The sequence below is a fragment of the Hippoglossus hippoglossus genome, chromosome 1, assembly GCF_009819705.1.
Source record: "Hippoglossus hippoglossus isolate fHipHip1 chromosome 1, fHipHip1.pri, whole genome shotgun sequence".
In the NCBI taxonomy this organism is placed as follows: domain Eukaryota; kingdom Metazoa; phylum Chordata; class Actinopteri; order Pleuronectiformes; family Pleuronectidae; genus Hippoglossus; species Hippoglossus hippoglossus.
The window spans coordinates 23012067-23035183 of NC_047151.1; the positions used below are offsets into that span (position 1 = coordinate 23012067).

The 23117-nt window shown below is 41.1% G+C and overlaps 2 protein-coding genes across 4 annotated transcripts; both read left to right on the top strand.

Annotated features, from left to right (window-relative positions):
- Window positions 1–8062: 8062 nt before the first annotated feature.
- On the top strand, window positions 8063–13032 carry tlr3 (toll-like receptor 3). 3 transcript variants are annotated; one of them, XM_034589194.1, is made up of 5 exons: window positions 8063–8144; window positions 9371–9838; window positions 9921–10115; window positions 10258–12113; window positions 12234–13032. In XM_034589194.1, exons 2-5 carry the CDS (start codon window positions 9383–9385, stop codon window positions 12463–12465), a joined length of 2739 nt encoding a protein of 912 aa, XP_034445085.1. In that variant the 5' UTR covers window positions 8063–8144; window positions 9371–9382; the 3' UTR covers window positions 12466–13032. The 3 variants fall into 3 exon arrangements, with proteins under 3 accessions (XP_034445085.1, XP_034444924.1, XP_034445004.1); XM_034589033.1 differs by having other exon boundaries at window positions 8107–8462; XM_034589113.1 differs by lacking the exon at window positions 8063–8144 and adding an exon at window positions 8654–8730.
- Window positions 13033–14198: 1166 nt separating this feature from the next.
- Window positions 14199–21901, top strand: LOC117767577 (cytochrome P450 4V2). Its single transcript, XM_034595342.1, has 11 exons — window positions 14199–14558; window positions 14706–14818; window positions 15389–15474; window positions 15839–16029; window positions 16726–16795; window positions 16891–17017; window positions 17106–17279; window positions 17494–17596; window positions 19948–20082; window positions 20702–20881; window positions 21528–21901. The coding sequence occupies exons 1-11, from the start codon at window positions 14366–14368 to the stop codon at window positions 21704–21706; spliced, it is 1551 nt and encodes a 516-aa protein (XP_034451233.1). The 5' UTR covers window positions 14199–14365; the 3' UTR covers window positions 21707–21901.
- Window positions 21902–23117: the final 1216 nt, after the last annotated feature.

Sequence of the window (23117 nt, forward strand, 5' to 3'; positions counted from 1 at the left end):
ATTAGGTTTTTACTGTAATTTGATAAGAGTCTGAGAGAGGATGATGCAAGGTGGAGTTTCTGTAACTTGAAGTTAGCTAACTTACTACCCCCTAACCCTAACCCAATTCTTATAACCTCTGTATATGCTTAAAGAAGCTATTACACAGCGATTCCTCACTCCACGTGGCTTTAAGTCCCGTCTGCTAACCATAACTGACAGGCCTGGATCGTTGGCTCGGCCAGACTGTCGTAGCCGAAGCTTAAGGTGCTTGCACACAGTTCTGCCTGCCCTCCACGCACACTGTCTGCGGTGTGAAAGGTGTAATCTGCCTCTGACAAGGCCAACTTGTCTCCCAGCGTTTTCACAGCACACGGTCAAATCCCTGCTGTCTCAGCTCAGACCACCGTCTAAGGACTGCAAACACGAATTCCACCAAATCTCCCTCTGTGAATAAGATCTGAGAAACTAAACCAAGGTAATAGAATGTGTAGTTAATTCATGAGGACGTCAGATTGGAAATAAATTCAAACTCTACACAAACACTTTTACTTTTTAGAACAATAAAGTATATTTTAAAGCTGCTGTTGCAGTTCCCAGACGTTGTCTCTCTTTATAGCGAGCTGCACTGCAGAGAGGTAACAGCACAGTAGTAGATCCATGCTGCTGATTCCAGTTGAATATTGACGTCCTGCCACCCCTGAGGATCACTAGGAGACCTAAGTCAGCACTTGGCGAGCACTAGCCTGTGATGAGAAGCACGTACCAGCAAGAAAAACTCGAGAAAAAAGAACAATAACATGCATTCACAATGAATTTGTTGATAATTGCACAGCAGTTGCAGCTGACTGCAGGTTTTCCTTTGCAATAACTTTCAGAATGATAGCAAGTCTGGTTGATTCTCAGTCATCAGACACCAACTGCCCACTCTGCTGTGTCTAGTTCACCTCTCATCTTCAGTGCACATGCACGTGGAGTCGTCCAAACTGTGAGTGCGCTCAATTCATTACTGCAAGGACAAACCCTGATGAGGAACACTTAGCGTAACACATGCATCCCCTGCTCTGCGTTCTCTCCTGCGTGTGATGCACTGGTTTTAATCAGCAGTCGCCTCCCCTTCCTGTGAGGTGTTACCACAGACGAGCAGCGTGTCGGTGGCTGACACTGGTGGCGGAGTCGGTGGAGTCCGACCTCCAAACAACATTGGTCAGCAAACTGGGGAGGGGGAGATATACTGCAGTGTGTTTTTTTTTTTCTTTCTGCAGAGGGCAGAGAGAACATGCTACGTTACTGCTGCTGCCTGCACCATTCCTTGTACGTACATCACCCTTCCTCTCCTCCACATCTCTCCCTGCCCTTTATCTATCTCTTCATCGCAGGCGGCCAGCGTAGTTTTCCTGCCTCTCCCTCACCCGCCTCGTGTGAAGATGAAATGAGGTTTATTCCCCTCTGCTCTTAGAATATCAATGTAAAAGTAAAAGCGAACAAAGACAGTGAGATGCATCACATTACACCAGACCATGCTCTGTTGTGAGAGTAATTCATTCACTCCTCTTAGCTACGATCAATAATCTTTTAAAGGCATCATTTGTAATGCAAATTTGTAATGCATCGATGATGAATTGGCAGAGTGAGTTAATGTGCATCATTACGCATCATGCACGGCAGCGAAGAGCCATGTGGGCGAACTCACCTTTTGTTTCAGGGCATTCCAGCACTCCAGCGATTTGCAAATGAGGGAGAGGAGATTTACCCCCGGAGCCGATACGATGAAGAATGTGTCACACACACACTCCCACAGATGGAGCTGCTGCTGCTGCGGCCCCCCCCCACCAGTTATCCCTTTTGCGTGAGTGCATTCAAATCACATGTACACATGACATGCACTGTGGCTACAGTGAGTCAAACATGTACAGCAATGCCTGCCACTCAAGTCAACAGTTCAGCAGGAGGGGTTCTTCCTCCTTAATCCCTCACTCCGATGCCAAGTTGTGTCTCCAGCGAGAATCTGATCTCCACCTGATTCCTGTCAGCTTTCCCGTCTCTGTTCCCCCCCTGAGCTCCTCGCAGAGCATCTCATGGTTTATCCAGTGTTACAGCAGAACTGAGCTGCAACGATTCCCTGCAGCATCATTAGCTCTGGTTCTCATTACGGCCCTTTCTGCTCCACGTCCCTTTTACTCCCTGCTTATATTTATGGCTGTTTTTCCTGCAGAACCCCCGCCACCCACCCCCCCTGAGACGTATCTGCCCTCTGTTTCATCACATTACTAACTCGACCACCACGTTGCTGATCATGCTAGCTCTCCCCACTTTTCCACACAGGTCTTCAGCAGTTCCAGCCATTGGCACAAAGCCCCGTAAGCTTCCCCGACTTAACACTGGACTAAACCAATCAGACGGCCTGAGGTCTATCTCAGGACGGGCCTGTTTTATTAATCTGAGGGAGGGATAAAGGGGACAACAGAGGGGATGGAAAGGTGCCTGTGGACAGTGTGTGTGTCTCTATGGACATTGCAACACTAAAATCAATTTATTACAGAGAGAAACATGCTGTGATGTAATGTCATGGTATAGGACAACTGTCCTCCTCTTCATGAATCTACACATAATCAATATGTTTGCAAAGAAAACAGTATTAGCAAGTTAACATGTGTTATATAGCCTAACAACAAACAGAAATTTGGACTTGATGGTGGTTCAGTGGCTTAAAGTGAATACAATTCATCCTGTGAGGACCTTGAAAAACCCTGGAATTTATCCCCTGGGTCCATGAATGTCCGTACACAATTATGTGTCAGCCCAACATAAAGATGATGAGATATTAAAGTGAAAATTTCTTCTAGAGCCACCAGCAGGTCAGAGGAGTCATTACCTCCACCAAGATGGTTATGTTTTCACCCCCCTGCATTGGTTTGCTGATTTGTTTGTTTGTCAGAAGTATTAAATAATATCTACAGAACAGATTTCCATCAAACTTGATGGGAGGACAGGACGTAGGCGAAGACAGGACATATACATTTTTGCAGTGGATTAGAAGAAAAGGGGCAGATTGAGTTGATTTATCTTTAACATTGTGAGATACAGGATTTTGTTTATTGTATTCCCGAAGGAATAATTCATGAATCTTAGGGGACTGATATCTATAGCTGTGTGCAATTGAGGGCACAGCCTAATCTGATTTTCAGGGACTGCTGGGCCTTGGCAGAGGTATGTGCTCTATGAGTGCCGTTCTGGTTATTTATCTATCCTCTGGGGACTATGAGTGTCTGTAACCGATTTAAAATAGCAATCCATCCAAATGTTGAGCTATTTCAATCTCAACCAAAGTGGTGTACCAGCCAACAGATCGATATCACGGTCCCTGAGTCACTAGCATGGCGAAAAAGAGATTTTCATAAATGCAAAGTATTATTCTGTGTAGAGTACAGTTTTTTTTAAATGAGCCCTCAAATACAAACAGATTTCTGATCAAAGCTCCTCTTGGATTTCTGTGAGATGACTCATTCATTTCAGTGCAGCTTTGAACTGTGCCAGTGTCTGTTTGGATTAATGGCATCGTTGGGAGTGATGTAGGACACGTGCTCCCTCCCATGACAGCTAATGTCAGGCTAATTATCACATCGTGGTTCACTGTCATTGCCGGTGTAATATGACTGAAGATTCAAAACGACACCGAGAACATTCCAATCACTGACGTGCTCTGTGAGTGAACTGTTAACAGGGCATTAAAGCAATTCTTTACAGAGAAGCACATATTCCTGTTTAAAGCGAAGGTTGGTCAACAATCGTCAATCCGAGATGAAATGACATATCTCTAACCAATATTCCACAACACGTACTAATTGCTTGTGCTCTAAGAGATGCAGGTTTTGTTGATCTACTGCTTTAAATCTATATGACTCCTCCAGCAGCAGCAGCAGCAGCAGCAGCAGGTCATTTCAGCTTTTGCATTACTGCTGACCTTTCAAGACGCATTTAGCTGTGTGGTTATACTCAGATTTATTGGTGTTTGGGCTGTTGTAATGCAACGCCTTGCAGCCTGGAACTGCACTGACACCAATATATATATATATATATATATATATATATATATACACAGTCCAATACATTAGCCTCACTCCATTTACTTGCGATGCATATCTTGTGGGAGATCCATTTCATTTAATAAGATATATGCCATTTAAGAAGTAATTCATCATTGAAAACAAACTAATGGAAATAAAAATAAAACTTATCTGTGTTACAAATTACGACTTGGCCGAAATCAATTTGCACAAATAAAAGCAAACAGTCTGATTAACATGGTTTACAGTTCTTGACCATGGGTGATGCTTTTCATTGCTTTTTTTTTTTTTAGTATAGGTGCATACAACTGAGTCACCAAATGGGGGGGGGGGGGGGGGGGGGGCAACATTCAACCAAAAAACCTGTGATCAACCAACAGGTGATAACGAAAGTCATGCATTCATATAATAATAAAATCAATAATAATAATAATAGTTCTGATTGAATAGTACCTTTCAAACCAGCTGGTACATGATAGGTGGATAAAGTTGTTGTCATAAGTCGTGTATATATAGTCAATGTATCAGACCCGATGATAAAGTACTGTATGAAAACAAATTTATTGTGTGACATATGAATCAGGATATACAAGTTATACATACCATATTAATCATGTTATATATGCTGCATCTACCTTGTTGTACATGAACCTACAAAGACAGCAACAATCAATAAATAGGAACTTTTTCCTGTGGTCTGCAGGGGTTGTTGCAGTGACATAAAGTGACTCATTAACAGTATTATACTGCCCTCTAGTGTATATTTCTGTTATTTTCACTTGTTTCATTTACCTGGTGTTAGGACGACTTCAAGTTTGTATATACAATTTATGGTCAAGTTATTCAATGTAATTAAACTATGTTGAAATAGCATAACATGATAAAAATAAGTAAATGAGTGAGTGAATCGACAACGCCCACTCATGTTTCATAACTCTTAAAGTGCAAATGAGCAAAGGTGTGAAAGGTGAAAGGAAGCCTGCGTTGGTGGATCTGTGTGTGTATAAAGGTCACACATTAATGTTTACTGCAGTAAAAGTAGCCTACAAAATATATTTATCCTGTTATCATGTAGTGTTTAAATACAGTGTGATACGTCCATGGGATCACAGCAGCTACAATCACATCAACTGTTGATGTTTGGGCCCATGAGGTCATCATGACTTTGATGATGACAATGATATCACATGACTCTTCAGTGTTCATTGGTTGGACCACAGACTTGGCCTTTATTTTGATTTCAGTAACACAAGCATGTAATAAAAAGTAACACTCAAAACCACCTGTGTGGTGGTTACTGCTACGCAAAGGTGTCCCCAGGACCATGTTTTAATGTGGGGGCTTTGTCCTTAATTCAACAAAATGTCCCCAACAACTTGTCTTTAGTCTGAAATTTGTCTTTAAATGTAAACACACTTTGAATGACACTACATTGACTCTCATGGACTCTTACTCTAACCTTGACCTTAGTTACAACTTGCCTAATGCTAACCCTTCACCTAACCCTAACCTAAACCTAACCTTAAAACAAGTCTTCACCTTGAAATTGTGATTTACATGATGGGGACTTGCTTTTTGTCCCCGTAAGAAAGACAAGTCCCTTTAATGTCAATGTGTAAACAGATTTAGTTCCCCACAACATGAGTAATATCTGAACTACACACAAGTGAAACAATGTCTGTGGGGTTTTTTCGGGGGTTCCCTTATTTCTGCAGATTGTTGCAGAGTGTCTTTATTCTGCTAAGAACACAAACACTGAACCATGAGGTTTAAAGCCGCTGTTGTTATTAAAATAGAAAACGTACTGGTCACATTTTGTTTGGATGAGTCAACGCTCATACTCAGATGTGACTTCATGTGTTTCTGGCTTCCAGAATTTATTTCTCAAGCCATTTCACACTGAACGTATCTCATCTATTCATCTGTTACAGCCCATTGTTTAAATATGGATCATTACAGATGCAGATCCATAAATCACCTTCACTTTATGGGCACGATAATTTATGCTTTTGAATTTTTATCAGTCTAGAAAACCTTGAACATATAATCTTTGGATGGGAGGACTTGATATTTCAGAATCATTGTAAAGTACGTGCAGCTTGTTTTGCAAAATGGGTGGAACATCATGACCTGAAGACAAGTTCAACTACAAACACCCAAAAATAACTTATGCAAAATACCATGTGCTCCTCTGTCTGATGATCACCGTCATTGCTTGTGTGTGTGTGTGTGTGTGTGTGTGTGTGTGTGTGTGTGTGTGTGTGTGTGTGTGTGTGTGTGTGTGTGTGTGTGTGTGTGTGTGTGTGTGTGTGTGTGTGTGTGTGTGTGTGTGTGTGTGTGTGTGTGTGTGTGTGTGTGTGTGTGTGTGTGTGTGTGTGTGTGTGTGTGTGTGTGTGTGTGTGTGTGTGTGTGTGTGTGTGTGTGTGTGTATGTGGGCGGTGGTTGATCGAGTGGAGGCCGTGGAGTGGATCATCTTCTCGTAATTACACAAGGTAACGTAGTGTTGACCTTTCGTGCTTTACCTCAGGACCGGAGTCGGTTACGTACAGGGGAGATGTCTGTTCTCCTCCTGGGCTTGAAGACGCTTCTTGCTTCAGGGTTTAACACCCTTCACCTTTTCAGCAGTTGAGAGATAACGGAGGACACTTCCACTTGCCTGGAGAAGCTGCTGCATTTATTTTACAACACACTGCAACGTACACTGTCCATCATTATACTTTCTCTTTTCTCTTTTCTCTTCTCTCTCTCTCTCTCTCTCTCTCTCTCTCTCTCTCTCTCTCTCTCAAATACACGGAAGCACTTTCTTAAAGGAGCCACGCTACTCTTATAAAACTAGGCCAATTATTGAATTTTACTAGTTAAATTCTATTTTTTCAGTGCCATTCATCCCCAGCCCAGACAGACAGACAGACAGACAGACAGACAGACAGACACAATGCACCCTGCACTGTTACAATATTGTAACAGTAACATGTAACAGTAACAGTAACATATATATATATATATATATATGCTGGGTTGTTGCATTATGTGTTTCTTCACTGAGACAGAATAAAATGAAGAGATTTCTTCAGACAGACTTTCCTTTGGGAAGGCACAAGAGGCTAAGACAAGCCCAAGAGAAAAAGACAGAAAGGTGGTGATGATGAGAGAGAAGGACCAGTGTTCCCACTGTTCCCACCCAGGACAGAATCAGTGTTATATCGCTGTGCTGCTAAATACAAAGACTGTTCCGATCCTGATCAAACAATGTAATAACCACATATTCTTTGGCAATTATAATGGAACTTACAGGCTCAAGTTAACTACACACCTAGGGGAAGTATAATAATAACATGTTTTTTAATGTATAACACATTTTGCTTATGTGGATGCACTGTTTGAGACACATTTCTATCATTTAAATACAAAATGATGCAATCTCAAACACAATGGTGAGTAATTTATGCTGTTGTCCACTGACATGGTTTTGCAGCTACTGTTCACAAATAGTTGCTCTCCAAACATCTCAAAGTGTATATACTTAGTTCACAGGATTACGCAAAATGTATCAGGGGGTGGATTCTGAATTTCTTTTTCCCACCATCTATAACATTGCAAGCTATAGTATAATTTTCCATTGATTTCCCAGAGATTAATTTACTGACTTGTTCAGCGGACTGATATTTATGAGTGTGAAGAATTTGTGGCTGAATCTGGATCCAGTGAATTTAAATTTGGTTTCATATTGAAACTGTTGGGCCTTGACACAGCTATGGTCTCAACTGAGTTTCTATTTCCTCATTAAATATATTGCAACTCTATTTCTACAATTACGGTAATTGTCCCACACAGGCTTCACTTTGATTTAAACACAAATTTATCCAATGTTTTGCCTTATTGAAATCTTTATCAGCCATTGTTGACTACGATTATTAAACTGACAATTTAAATCAATACTTTTACAACAGATATATAAGAATGTAATAGATTTGATATCAACCTTCCCCCGTATAACATACATTACGGTACAGTCCCAAAGTCTTAATGTGCCACAGCCTGTTTACAACACGTGTTGCCACCTCCTTATGTCTGGAGCCATTTTGATCATAGGAACAGGTATGAATGTTTAATAACATTAAATAACAACTTCCTCACACTGCTTCCTGTCTAGTATGGATTTTATTCTGACTTCCCAAATGCTTCTGAGCCTCTTGCATGAAACAGTTAATGATTCTCCAGCTTTCTCCTGATGTGGAAGTGAAACCGGAGCGTCCTCTGCCTCATTTCCTTATATTCCTGTTGTGCTGCCGTTCGCTTCACAAGCAGCTGAGACTCTTCCTCAGTGAGCAGCACCAGAGTTATTGAAGCTGGAAATGCATTAGTTCCTATTTAAAGTCTATGAAGTATTGATGCAACATGCAGAGGAAACATTGGGTAAGAAATCTGCAGGCGCTAAATATGAGCCAGTCATAGTGTGTACAAAATTTAGGTGATTATATGCTATCACTATCCTATAGTAACCATATATTCTGTCATAATAATAATAATAATAATAAGTCTTACATGTACATTGCTGCATATTAAACTTGCACCTCACTATTATTCTATATCAAGGAAGTGAGTGTGTAAAGTGTCAGATTTTCCAGCCAGTAGATTTTGTGAACCTGAATAACCAGACCAGCAGCAAACAGCTGACGAGCAGGTGAGCAGAGCTTTTCGTTGCTATAAAGCCGGATATTCCTCTGTGGGTTGGAGTTGGTTCAGAGTAAAAAAGGAGCTGAAAGAAGAGTGAATACTGGATTAGCATCATATTTTCTAGTGGTGTTTTGCCTCTGCTCAATGTTTAATAACATGTTTTGCCACACACTGCAAAATTAAAAGGTTCGGGGAAACTGTTACGAAGAAAATCTCCTACAGTTGTGCCAAATTATTATTGTTTGTTCTGATTTGTCTTCATGAAGCCTGGTCGGGTCAGGTTTGGACCAATCATTTGCAAAAACATCGGATCGGATTCAAACACAAAACTCAGAAGACCTGTCTCCCTCTACTCTAATATAGACGTGACATTGTTATACTATATTCAATCAGATATATCAAATCAATTCAATCCACCTGTAGGATGTCACATGAAGAAAGATGAGAGGTGGCTTAGGTGACCCTGCTTTTAACTTTGCTAAAGCAAATATTTAGCTCAGTCACAAAGCCATTCAATATATTTTGTTCACTAGAAATCACACTAATTTCTAGTTTTAGTTTTTACAGTGATTCACTTTCTACGATAGGACAATGTCTTGGTTGTTCATATTGTGCTGTCTTGAGATTTTACTCTATTCTTTCCATAGGTTTTTGAAGCAATGTGTTCCCCTCGTTCCCTTCACTTCACATGGATCGTCATCGGATGCTCCATTCTGACGGGGCCGCAGCATTGCTTGGCCCATCAGAAGAAGACGTCCTGCCAAGTGCAAGACGGCAGAGCGGACTGCAGCCACCTCAGCCTCAGTGCCATCCCTCCTTACCTGCCGGGGAACATCTCCAGCCTGGATATGTCCCACAACCGACTGGTGAGGATTCCCCCTGCGTCACTCAACCCCTACCAGGGGCTCCTCCACCTCGACGTCAGCTACAACAGTGTCACCAAGCTGGACCAGGGTTTGTGCCAGATGCTGCCGCTGCTGCAGACGCTGAACACCAAACACAACGAAGTGCACTTGCTGAAAGAGGAGGATCTGAGTCACTGCACGAGCCTGATATGGTTGAATATGGCGAGTAATAGGCTAAAGCTACAGGGGCAGCCCTTCTCCGCATTAAAGGTACAGGTTCCAGAACACCAATGGGTCACTTTTGGGGATTCAATTCAGTTCAGTAACTGTTTTGTCTTTATTCACCTTTCAGAATCTGAAATCTCTTGATGTTTCCATGAACAAACTGATGTCAGCCAAGATCAGCTCTCATCCTCAGCTGCCCAACCTGGTGACCCTCAATCTGGCATTCAACGACTTCACCACACTGAAGAAAGACGACTTCTCTTTCCTTGAAAATTCAGCCCTTCTACAAGTCCTCGATCTCTCATCCGTGCCTCTAAAGACAGTAAGAAACTTACCTGGAAATGGGAAATGAAATTGAGCTGTCCAAGCCAGAAGTAGAGTTGTTGTAGCGCCTTGGTTTCAGTTGTCTGTTTTGTTTCCCTTTTTTCGTCTCACCGCAAGATCTCTGTTGTGTTTTCTTGCAGTTGGAGCCTGGTTGCCTTAAGTCCATTTCAGGCCTGCGTACTTTAATCATGGATGGGAGCAAAATGGGCGTTCAGGTTCTTTCCAAACTCTGCTCGGAGCTGTCGGGGTCATCCATCGATGCCTTGTCTCTACGGAAGATGAATCTGGTCACACTCCCAAACACGACCTTTGCAGGGCTGCAGAAAGCAAATCTGACCTTTCTGGATCTGTCCCATAACAGCATGGGTAAAATAGAGGAAGGAACGTTTCAGTGGCTCCCCAGACTTCAGACTCTAATTTTGACCGACAACAACATCAAGCACGTGACCAAGGCCACGTTTCAGGGGCTAAAGAGTTTGACAAAACTCACACTGACAAAAGCCCTGGTGAAAAGTCGAACCTCCTCCACCCCGATAATCGACGATTTCTCTTTCCAAATGTTAAGCGCCCTGGAGAGTTTAATGTTACAGGGAACTGCATTTCGGGAAATCACAGCACACACGTTTACAGGCTTGACGAGTCTTAAAGAGCTTGATATGAGCTGGAGTAGTTGCATATCTCTCCGAATTATCTCCAACAAAACCTTATTGTCACTTGCGGGATCGCCTCTCAGAAAACTAAATCTCACAGCAACAGCTATAACACGCATAAATCCTGGAAGCTTCTCCGTTTTGGGAAACCTCACCACTCTTCTTCTAGATTTAAATTTCATAGAACAAACTCTCAGTGGAAAAGAGTTCGAAGGCCTGGATCAGATTCAGGAGATTCACATGACCTACAACCACTGGAAAATCCAGCTGAGCTCAACCTCCTTCATCAATGTGCCCAATCTTAGGGTCCTGACTTTGGGGAAAAGTCTGAACAGCACAACTTTGAACCTGGATCAATCGCCATTCCAGCCCCTGTCCAACCTCACCTACCTGGATCTCAGTAACAACAACATCGCGAACATCAGACAGAGTATGTTAAAGGGGCTTGAGAACCTGAAGGTGCTGAAGCTCCCACATAACAACTTCGCGCGGTTGTGGAAGGACGCCAACCCAGGTGGGCCGGTGTTGTTTCTTGAAGGGGCAGAGAAGTTGACAACCTTATGGATGGACAACAACGGGCTAGATGAGATCCCACAGGAGGCGCTGAGAGGTTTGACGAACCTCAGGGAGCTAAGCCTCTCAAACAATCTCCTCAACAGTCTCAAGGACTCTGTGTTCGACGATCTGAAGTCCTTGCAGGTCTTGCGTTTACAGAAGAACCTGATCACAGCTGTGAAGCCTGAAGTGTTCGGCACTCCCATGAGAAAACTCAGCCTACTTGTCATTGACAAAAATCCCTTTGACTGCACGTGTGAGAGCATCCTGTGGTTTGTGACGTGGTTGAACAGCACAAACATGACCATTGTGCCAGACCTCAGCGACCAGTATATGTGCAACACTCCACTCGCGTACTTTAACCACTCAATCATGCAGTTTGACACCCTCTCCTGCAAAGATAACACCCCATTTTATGCTCTTTACTTACTGAGCAGCACCACTGTCTTGATGCTTATGGTAACGGCCCTGTTTGTGCGGTTCCACGGCTGGAGGATTCAGTTCTACTGGAACATACTGGTCAGTCGCACGTTAGGATTTAGTGATGCCAGTGTTGAGGAGGGCAGGGAATTTGAGTATGACGCTTACATCATACATGCGGAGAGGGATGCCAGATGGGTGGAGAGGGTGATGGTCCCCTTGGAGAATGAAAACTGCAAGTTTTATTTGGAGGATCGAGATGCAGTCCCTGGGGTGTCGCTGCTCCAGTCCATCATGGAGAACATGAGGAGGTCCAGGAAAATCGTGTTTGTCGTCACTGAAAGTCTTCTCAGGGATCCCTGGTGTAGACGGTAAAGCAAACGCTGATTTAATACATTTTCTTTAATTTTGTATTTGCGCTGTAAATTTGCATTAGAGTAAGTTCTCATACTTGTCCCTCTGCATCTCTTCCCACTTCTTTCCTCACCCAGATTCACAGCCCATCAAGCACTGCACCAGGTGATTGAGGCCAGCAGGGACTCTGTGGTTCTGGTCTTCCTGCAGGATGTGCACGACTACAAGTTATCTCGCGCACTCTTCCTCCGCAGGGGCATGTTGCGACCGCGTTGTATCCTGGATTGGCCCGAAGATAAGGAGAGGGTGCCGGCCTTTCACCAGAAACTCCTCATGGCACTTGGCATGACTAATAGATTTAGGGACTGACCGTTTTTCTTTAATAGTCGTGAAAAATTCCACTTGTAATAATAAGTTTGTCCAGTTATATCCATTTGCTGGAAGTTGCTAATTATTTTGTCCTTTGTAATTATGTATGGAATAGTTATCATTAAGAAACATCATATATGATATATATATATATATATATATATATATACACACTGTATATACTATATATACATATACTATATATGATGACATTCGGTGTTTGTTGTTTTTTTGTGTTTGTTCTTATTTGCTTGTTCAAGGAAAATACTAGCAAAATGAAATGTTCTCCAGAATTGTTTTTAAACGAGCTCAATGTAATGTAAATAATTTATTAACAAAAATATCTCCACCAGGGGGAGTACCACCTTCTCCACAACAAGTGTTTTCTTCGATGAATAAAAGTCAATGACACCTTAATAAATTCAAATACTTATTGAAAGTTATATAATTTGAGCGGCATCTTCTGCTTCAGTCAGATTAAATATTGTGTCACTCTGACATCTAGTGGTTGTGGTGAGAAACTACAGCATTTCTGTACAAATACTAAATAAAACTTGGAAGTGTATTGGGTCTACATGTTTTCATAATTAAACATGCTATAGTCTAAATGTTTTAGTTTTTACACTCTCTAAATAAAAAAATTAATTACATGAGAATACATGGCCTAAATACCTACTATACGACCCTGATGGTCCGCAGTGGTGAAGTGATGGTGTATCATCAGGTCAGTGTTGCAGCACCACAGACGTCCCATGGCAGCTGAAATATAATAATTATACATCATCAGATTTGTTTTATTTGGAAAGACATATTGGACATATAGACAGTAAATGAGTGCTCAACTGGAATGGCTCTCAGAGAGTACATACCACTGGCCAAGGCTCAACAGTCCACTTGTGAAACAACATTTAAATTCACTTTATCTGCATTTTTATTACAATCTGCACCAAATTGCACAAACTCATAAATATCAGTCACTTAAACTTGCCTGATTTATTTTCCATCAAGATCCTGGATTTATTCTCTGGGAAATCAGTGAAAATGTAAAGAAAAAAGAAAATGCCCGATCTCGCAATATTAAAGAAAGTGATAAAAAAATATTGCTGGATCTGCCCACTGATCCAGATCCACACCGATATGTCTTCCCTGTCCCAAAGAGCATCCGTACGCCAAGTTGTAATCTGTCCAGTAGTTTTTGCGCAATCTTGCTAATAAACAAACCAAGGTACAGGGGTGAAAACCTAACCTCATTGGCAGAGATCACAATTGAGTATACATGTGAAATTATAATAATTATATAAATATATATAAATAGTAACACATGACTAAAAATAACCCCAAAATTCTAAAATATTGTTATTTTAAAAAACTGTTGTGAAACCTGTTCAAAGTATAAAACATATTTGATCGGCCAATAGCTGAGATAAGGCTGCTATTCATTAACTTATCAGGTTAGATGGGACTTGAGTGGATGTTGACCTGGGAAAAAACACACACACACACACACAGGCAGAATAAGTTGGAGAACGGCTGTTCAAGGGCAGCTCCTCTGACATGTGGTGAATAATTAACATCTTTGTTGCATGATTTGCGACAATATTTACATTCCTCTGTGTTTTTGCACATTTGAGGAGCTTCTTCGTGTTCATCTCTCTCCCATCGCTGATATAACGTGTCTCCTATTTCCATCTTCAACACTCTGTGACATTGTCTAAACTGTGTTAGTGCCATAAAGGACAGTAAAGGCGGTGGCTTCCCTTGACCCTGTTGAGTTGTCAGTGAATTTGCATCAGAGGGAAGGAGGAGTAAAGGCAGCACACGCGTCACTGCCTCCATATAATGAAGGCAAAGCACAACAGGACACACACACACATAATCTGTTTATATACACTGCTGGAAAATGACAGCCTTACTTGGTGGCTCCATGATTCCTTTACTGGGAGTCAGCGTCTTCCTTGTTGCTCTCACCTACATCACCTACAAGCTGCTCAGCGGTTACCTGCACAAATGGTATTTGATGAAGCCAATCCCCCAGTTGGGGGCAACGTACCCCTTCATCGGAAACGCACTGCAGTTCAAAACCAGTTCGGGAGGTAAGAGAACAATCAGCATGCTGCTACAGGAGGCTGGCTGCACTGGTTCCTGTGCAGCTTGCTGAGGGATAGACCATTAGGCCCAGTTACATCACTGATGGTGTAATGCTCCATTTCTGCAGGTTTATGATAGTTTCTCTGTTTCAGATTTCTTCCGCCAAATTGAGGATTTGACCCGTGATTTCTATAACGCACCTCTGTTCAAGCTCTGGATCGGACCGGTGCCGTTTGTGATCCTGTTTCACGCTAACACCGTTGAGGTATGATGATCAACCATATAGTTTGTACAGTAGTCCACACGCCTTATCTTATATTTCTATAAATATGTCACATTTTTTTTGTATAATAAGCTTTAAACGATGAAACACCTGTCCATTTATGTTAGACACTGTCTTTTAATATAGTTGTTTTGTTGATGTGCTGTTACACGCAGCATCTGTTGCACTTCTGTCCGTCCTGAGTAGTTTTTTCCATGTTAAAATGTTTTTTTTTTGCTACTTTCTCTTCACTTTAGTCGAGTGTTATGGGCAGAGGATGTCAACAACTCACACATTAAATGACAACTTGTAACCTTGCTGATGTTGCACTTTGGAGCTCTGTTGATGCTCAGACTGCAGCCACAGTATCGTTCATAACTGCTACAGCTGATTATTTCAGTAGTAAAACCCTGTATTGACTTAAAGGAAGCAATCAGTGGTTACACTCTAAGATATGGTTGATAAGTAATTATGAATAAATCCATTGAATGGCCCAACTCTAATAATAACAGTAATATACATTCTCCTGATCTTGTGCTATATATTTTACTGTTTATGACATTTTGTTTGTAGACACTCCTGAATAACTCTATTCACATGGACAAATCTTATGCATATGAATTCCTCCACCCTTGGCTTGGAACTGGTCTTCTTACCAGGTAGGTACCTCACGATATTGAAGAAGACGTGTTCTGCTCATATTCAGGTTCATAATTTTAATAGTTGAAAATTATCCCTTTACTGTGGTCACTAAGAAATTATAATTTATTCTCTGGAATGTCCACATTTCATTTCATTAAATAATTTTTCTAGACACCTAATTTTGAACCGAAATTGAATAGAACAAAATTTAGAAACAATGACTTAAATTGGATTTAAATGAAATAAAGTAAAAGTTTATTTCGGCTTCTCACATCATTTGTTTTGATCTATTTCGCAGTTTTTATGAAGAATATATCGATGGGTCCATGTGTTCTCTCTCAACCTCAAACCTACTTTGATTTGTTTTCCTCTTCCTTTCAGCACCGGGAAGAAGTGGCGTCAGCGGCGGAAGATGCTGACGCCCACCTTCCACTTCTCCATCCTGACGGACTTCTTGGAGGTGATGAACGAGCAGGCGGAGGTCCTGGTGGAGAAGCTGGAGAAACAGGCCGGGAAAGGTTCCTTCAACTGCTTCAGTCACGTCACTCTCTGCGCTCTGGACATTATCTGTGGTGAGTGTACGGAAAAATGAACTTATTGAATTATCCTTTAACCTCATATAAAACATATAAACAAGAAAGGACAACAATCTTGTGGTGGCAGTTTCTGTTTAATAATCATACTCTATTGTATAATAATACACACATAACATTGTCTCTAGGAAAGTTCAACTAAAACACCTGCAGGTGGGCTCACCCCACACAGCCACCTAGTGTGACGTGTACAGAATGAGCACAGAGCATAGGAGAATCACTTCACTTATACAATCAGAAGCCCCTCCCCGCGAGGAGCCAAAGGGTATTCTTCAGCCTCTTGATGTCTGACCAGGTTGGGCAGAGTTCCTGTCTCAGATCTCCATCTCAGACCCCTGGTGTGCCCTTCTGGTGTGAGACAATCTGTCTCCGAGATCCCCTATCTAGATCTACAACATCAAAAGACTCCAGTCCTGTATACAATGCAGAGTTCCCCTCACCCATCTCTATCAGACACACTAAGTAACCCCTGCAGTGAAGCATTTGCTAAGACACACATGTGAGGGCCATAAACACTTATAGTCCCCTCTGCAACTTTTGTAAGTCACAGAAACACATTTGTTATCTACTTCTTCTAAATACATATCTGTTCTTCTATTAAACATTACACAAATGCAAATCTGCCATTACAATCTTACGCTGGATTCTTCCTTTCTTCCAACAATGTAATTTCAGAAACTGCAATGGGAAAGAAAATCTACGCGCAGAGTAACTCAAATTCAGAATATGTAGAAAGTGTGTACAAGTGAGTGGTTTTCATTTGCATTGTAATTCATAAATGATCTGATATTTTGACTTAATATCTGTCATCTTTAACAAAATGTTTTTGTTTACTCTCAGAATGAGTGACATTATCAGCCGCAGACAGAGGAAGCCTTGGTTCTGGCCTGACATTGTGTACAACTACTTTAGTGAAGGTCGGGAGCACGACAAGACACTCAAGATTCTGCACTCTTTTACAAACAAAGTGAGTAATGGAGTAACGGGTTGAAATTTTGTTTATTTCTGTAAATGAAACAATATCAGGATAACACTTTATTTCATTTTCTTCTCAGGTGATCCATGAAAGAGCAGAGAAAATATCCTCGACCAAGTCAGACAGCGAATCTGAGAACGGCAAAAAGAAACGACAGGCATTCTTGGACATGCTCTTGAAGACCGAAGATGAGGACGGCAACAAGATGAGCCACCAGGACATTCAAGAGGAAGTGGACACCTTTATGTTCAGGGTCAGTGGTCACAAAGGAAACTGGAGAAAAAAGTATTTAAGGTGCACCAATCAATATTTTGCACGATCAAAATAAAAAGGAAAAATGGTAAAATGAGTGTGAATGCAGGACCTACTGTGGGATTAGAAAAGAAACTCCAGATTAATATATTATCATCTGTTCTTAATGAGATAACACGACAAGGCTGTGACTCGTTCTATCTTTATTTTCGCAGGGTCATGACACCACAGCCGCCTCTATGAACTGGTGCCTACATCTGCTGGGCTCCCACCCTGAGGCGCTCAGCAAAGTTCAACAAGAGCTGCAGGAAGTGTTCGGTAACAGTAACATGTTCTTCATCATTTGTGTTTTCCTGCCCAGAGGCCTTCTGTCTCCTTTGCTCTGTACAAGTGAAGGGGAGCTTACACAGGGATAATGGCTGTGAAAAATATGTCAAGAATATGTGAATCACTTCCACTCCTCTGTGGATTTATCAGAACATTTTCCATGAGGCAAGCTTTGGCCTTTTTCGCCATAACAGCTTGAGAATTTAGTTCTTCTAAGAAAAGCTATAAAAATGACTGCAGTGATGTGGCCTTATCTTACACTGATGCAAAGCGGTGCAGAGTTAGATGCAATTGTCTTTGCTAGTTCCAGACTGATGTGATAATGTTCCTATCCAGGGTTGCTATGATTATCCGAATCGGTTTTAAAGGGAATGGGATAAGGCGCTCTGATTGGTTTATTGAATGTTACACACCCTCGACTTTTCGACCACTTGGAAAACTCTATTGTTAAACTGGCAAAAGTGGGTTTGATGCCCCTGCACCATGTACCATATACTTTAGATTACTGCCTTTGAACTTGTGTCTTATCACCTAAACACAATATATATACATAGGGTGTAGTACTTCTAGACTCTTATCTATCTTGGAGGCAGGAAAACATAAAGTAGGAGAAAGGTCAAGAGCAGGAAACTGGAGCTTAAAGTAATTAACAGCTGTCTGACTTTGTTTTGTTTATATATACACTACCGTTCAAACGTTTGGGGTCACCCAGACAATTTCGTGTTTTCCATGAAAACTCACACTTTTATTTATCAAATGAGTTGCAAAATTAATAGAAAATATAGTCAAGACATTGACAAGGTTAGAAATAATGATTTTTATTTGAAATATTAATTTTGTTCTTCAAACTTTGCTTTCGTCAAAGAATGCTCCATTTGCAGCAATTACAGCACTGCAGACCTTTGGCATTCTAGCTGTTAATTTGTTGAGGTAATCTGTAGAAATTTCACCCCACGCTTCCTGAAGCACCTCCCACAAGTTGGATTGGCTTGATGGGCACTTCTTGTGTACCATACGGTCAAGCTGCTCCCACAACAGCTCAATGGGGTTGAGATCTGGTGACTGCGCTGGCCACTCCATTACAGACAGCATACCAGCTGCCTGCTTCTTCCCTAAATAGTTCTTGCATAATTTGGAGGTGTGCTTTGGGTCATTGTCCTGTTGTAGGAGGAAATTGGCTCCAATCAAGCGCTGTCCACAGGGTATGGCATGGCGTTGCAAAATGGAGTGATAGCCTTCCTTATTTAAAATCCCTTTTACCTTGTACAAATCTCCCACTTTACCAGCACCAAAGCAGCCCCAGACCATCACATGACCTCCACCATGCTTGACAGATGGCGTCAGGCACTCTTTCAGCATCTTCTCACCTGTTCTGCGTCTCACAAATGTTCTTCTGTGTGATCCAAACACCTCAAACTTTGATTCGTCTGTCCATAACACTTTTTTCCAATCTTCCTCTGTCCAATGTCTGTGTTCTTTTGCCCATATCAATCTTTTCTTTTTATTGGCCAGTCTCAGATATGGCTTTTTCTTTGCCACTCTGCCTAGAAGGTCAGCATCCCGGAGTCGCCTCTTCACTGTAGACGTTGACACTGGCGTTTTGCGGGTACCATTTAAAGAAGCTGCCAGTTGAGGACCTGTGAGGCGTCTACTTCTCAAACTAGAGACTCTAATATACTTGTCTTCTTGCTGAGTTGTGCACCGGGGCCTCCCACTTCTCTTTCTACTCTGGTTAGAGCCCGTTTGTGCTGTTCTCTGAAGGGAGTAGTACACACCGTTGTAGGAAATTTTCAGTTTCTTCGCAATTTCTCGCATGGAATAGCCTTCATTTCTAAGAGCAAGAATAGACTGGCGAGTTTCACATGAAAGTTCTCTTCTTCTGGCCATTTTGAGAGTATAATCGAACCCACAAATGTGATGCTCCAGATACTCAACTAGCTCAAAGGAAGGCCAGTTTTATAGCTTCTCTCACCAGCAAAACAGTTTTCAGCTGTGCTAACATAATTGCACAAGGGTTTTCAAGGGTTTTCTAATCAACCATTAGTCTTCTAAGGCGATTAGCAAACACAATGTACCATTAGAACACTGGAGTGATAGTTGCTGGAAATGGGCCTCTATACACCTATGTAGATATTTCATTAAAAACCAGACGTTTCCACCTAGAATAGTCATTTACCACATTAACAATGTATAGAGTGTATTTCTGATTAATTTAATGTTATCTTCATTGAAAAAAACAGTGCTTTTCTTTGAAAAATAAGGACATTTCTATGTGACCCCAAACTTTTGAACGGTAGTGTATATTTTGGACTTTAACAGTACTTCCTGTCTAATGTGCAAAGGTACATCTGACCGGGCCGCTAACACCGAGGACCTGAAGAAGCTGAAATACCTGGAGTGTGTGATCAAGGAGGCCCTGCGACTGTTTCCCTCTGTGCCTTTCTTCGCCCGCCGCATCTGTGAGGACTGCCACATCAGTGAGTAACACATGCGTGATGGGGCCGGAATGAAACGTTCATTTGTTATATTATTTATTTCATACTGTTGTCGCAAATTTATAATGTGGATTTCAAAATGTAATTTGGTAGATGAGCCTGCTGAGTTTATTGATTGCCAATTCTTGTTGAAATTCTTTGGTTAAAAAGTAATTTGAGAAATTAGTCTGAAAAGAAACGATGAGGTTAAAACACCCGAGATATGGAATCTGAGGTGAAATCATTGCAAAAAAACAAATTCTGTGTTTATATACTCGTGTCAACAGGGACGATATTTTTGTCTATTATTTTGAATCTGTATTCTTAAAAAAAAGAATCCTACACAATTCAGTTGCTGTAATAGCTCTGAAGTTAACAGCTCAGTTTTGGTGAAATCCTATGGTGTCATTAATGAAATCCTTTCCCCCCAAACAGCAACTAATTTGGTGAATACAATGTTTTTATAGCCAACAAAAGGTTATGAAAATAGGATTTAAAAATGTCCGCATGTGCTGTATTTTCTAATTAATTCCTTCCTCTCGTATTTGGACATCTTTAGTGAAAACAGTTTAGAAAATAATGATCTATGTTTTTCTTAATCAAGTTATGTTTTTACCTGTAGATGGTTTCAAGATTCCTCAAGGTGCCAACGCAGTCATCGTCACGTACGCTCTTCACCGAGACCCGCGATACTTCCCTGAACCCGAGGAGTTCAGGCCCGAGCGTTTTCTGCCTGAGAATTCAGTCGGACGGCCTCCATATGCGTACATCCCCTTCTCCGCTGGACTCCGCAACTGTATAGGTAAGAAGATGAAAGACATATTTTATAAGTTACTGGATTATAAAATGTTCTTTTATTCAAGAGCATGGACTTTCAGTTTGAGAGCGGGACTTATTGATTCCACGTTCAGATTTTGTAATGCTGTCACTCAAGACCCTGCGCTCACACTCAAATAGCCCCTGCTTATACTTAGATTTGCTTCTGCTTGTGCTCAAACTTGCACTCAGATGATCAAAATAATAGTACATTTTATTTGTGTAGCGCTTTTCAAGAAACTAGAATAGACAATAGAATAGACATAGAATTTAAAATAAAGCCCCGCTAAAGATAAAAACAATGTCAGGTGTTGACAAATGAGGAGAAGAGCTGAAGCTGGAACACTGAAAATCTGTCCAAACAACAAAATATCTGAGTGCAAGCGCACATTTTGAGCACAAGCAGAGCAAATCCAAGCACAACCAGGGGCTATTTAAGTGAGATTGCAGGGTTTTGAGTGAAATTATTACAAAATCTGAACGTGGAATCAATAAGTTCTGCTCTCAAACTGAAAGACCACGCTTTTAATGCCAACAATGAGGGGACAAAAAAAAACATATTTCTATACATACTTTTTTCGAGTGAGGCTGTTTAATTTGTGTATCTTGTGTCGGGCATCGCTGCTCCGCAGGTCAGCGTTTTGCACTGATGGAGGAGAAGGTGGTTTTGTTGTCCATTCTGCGGCGCTTCAGCGTGGAAGCTTGTCAGAAACGAGAAGATCTGCGGCCGGTGGGCGAGCTGATCCTCCGACCAGAGAAGGGCATCTGGATCAAACTGGAGAAGAGGACGAGTCAGACTCCATCAAACTAGAGCCTCACGGTGTTTATTTACAGTTCATCCTCTCAGACTCGAGTGGTGGTGTTTTTTTCCCCTCATCATTGTTATTACAATCACAAAAAATATGCCTTATAAAAATATACAGAGACTTTGCTCTCTCACGTTGCACTTTTTCGACAATAACATTCATAAATTAAACTTAAACTTTCAGCGTAAGAATGAACCATTTTTAGAAAATGAACTGGTCATTTTGAAGCTCATTATCGAATATCAACGGGATGAGAATGAGATAAATGGTGCTACTGCACTGGAATCAGTCACTGCCATCTACTTTCTGGGTCACGTACTTTATAGATAGATTTTTTGGAACAGGAAAAAACACATTTTATACATTAAACCATTTATTTAATATCTAAAATCCAAAGATTAACTATTTTCTGTGGCATCTCTGTTTTTGTCACTAGCTCCAAATAATACAAAAGTGTTCAGGACCTCAGACATATTGTATTTTGTGGGATAAGTTTGTAGTGAAATTCCAGTGTTTTCTAACTCATACATGCAGCACAGACACAGACATACTTTTACATATTCATTACATTTACAAACACCACAGCAAAGATCAGCTTTTCATTTTCATCCTCTGAATGTTAATTTTCAGACCCCAACAATTGCAGTCGTTTCCTTCTGTGATTCCAAACCTCATCTCCGAAGGTCTGCTTATTTCTTTATATTCTGATTACATCATTTATCCACAGGGACCTTCTCACTGTGTATTTTTATTTCCCGGTTTTTGTGCGAGTCTGACTGTTTGAAACAGTTTGTGAAACTGAGGAAATGGGACATTGAAGAAAGTGTTTATTTCATAATGTAAACCTGTTCCACACAATAAAATGTTGGATACACTTTAATTCAAAACTTTTACCAATGAGTAATTCTTGTTATTAGTAAAACCTGCACTTTTAGTTTTAATGTCTGCTACAAACAAAGGTTACAAACTTATACATAACTAACTTGGGTCTTAATAGATGTTTAACTGGATCTCTTTACAGTTTTATACGGGGCAGGTACTGGTTGTTGAGGAATTTTTGAACATCCTCACACATTACTGTATATGCCACTATATATTAGTGTATATTGTATATTACACATCATATCTGTACAGGAGAATAGTGTCTGTCTAATTCCACAGATACTCACTTATCTCTCTAAGCAATACCCAGGTCAGGTTATAGATAAAGGACCAATCAACAGTGTATTGTTGTGTCTATGTTGAGGGACTTTCATATCTAACTCAGATGAGCCAGACAGAGAGGCACCAACTTCAACTCTCACCAACTTCACCTCTTTTGTGTATTTCACCAGTGGCAAGACGTAAGGACACAATGTGATTTATTTATGCCTATTTAGGCTTAACTCTCCAATAGGATGTGAACACATGTAACAT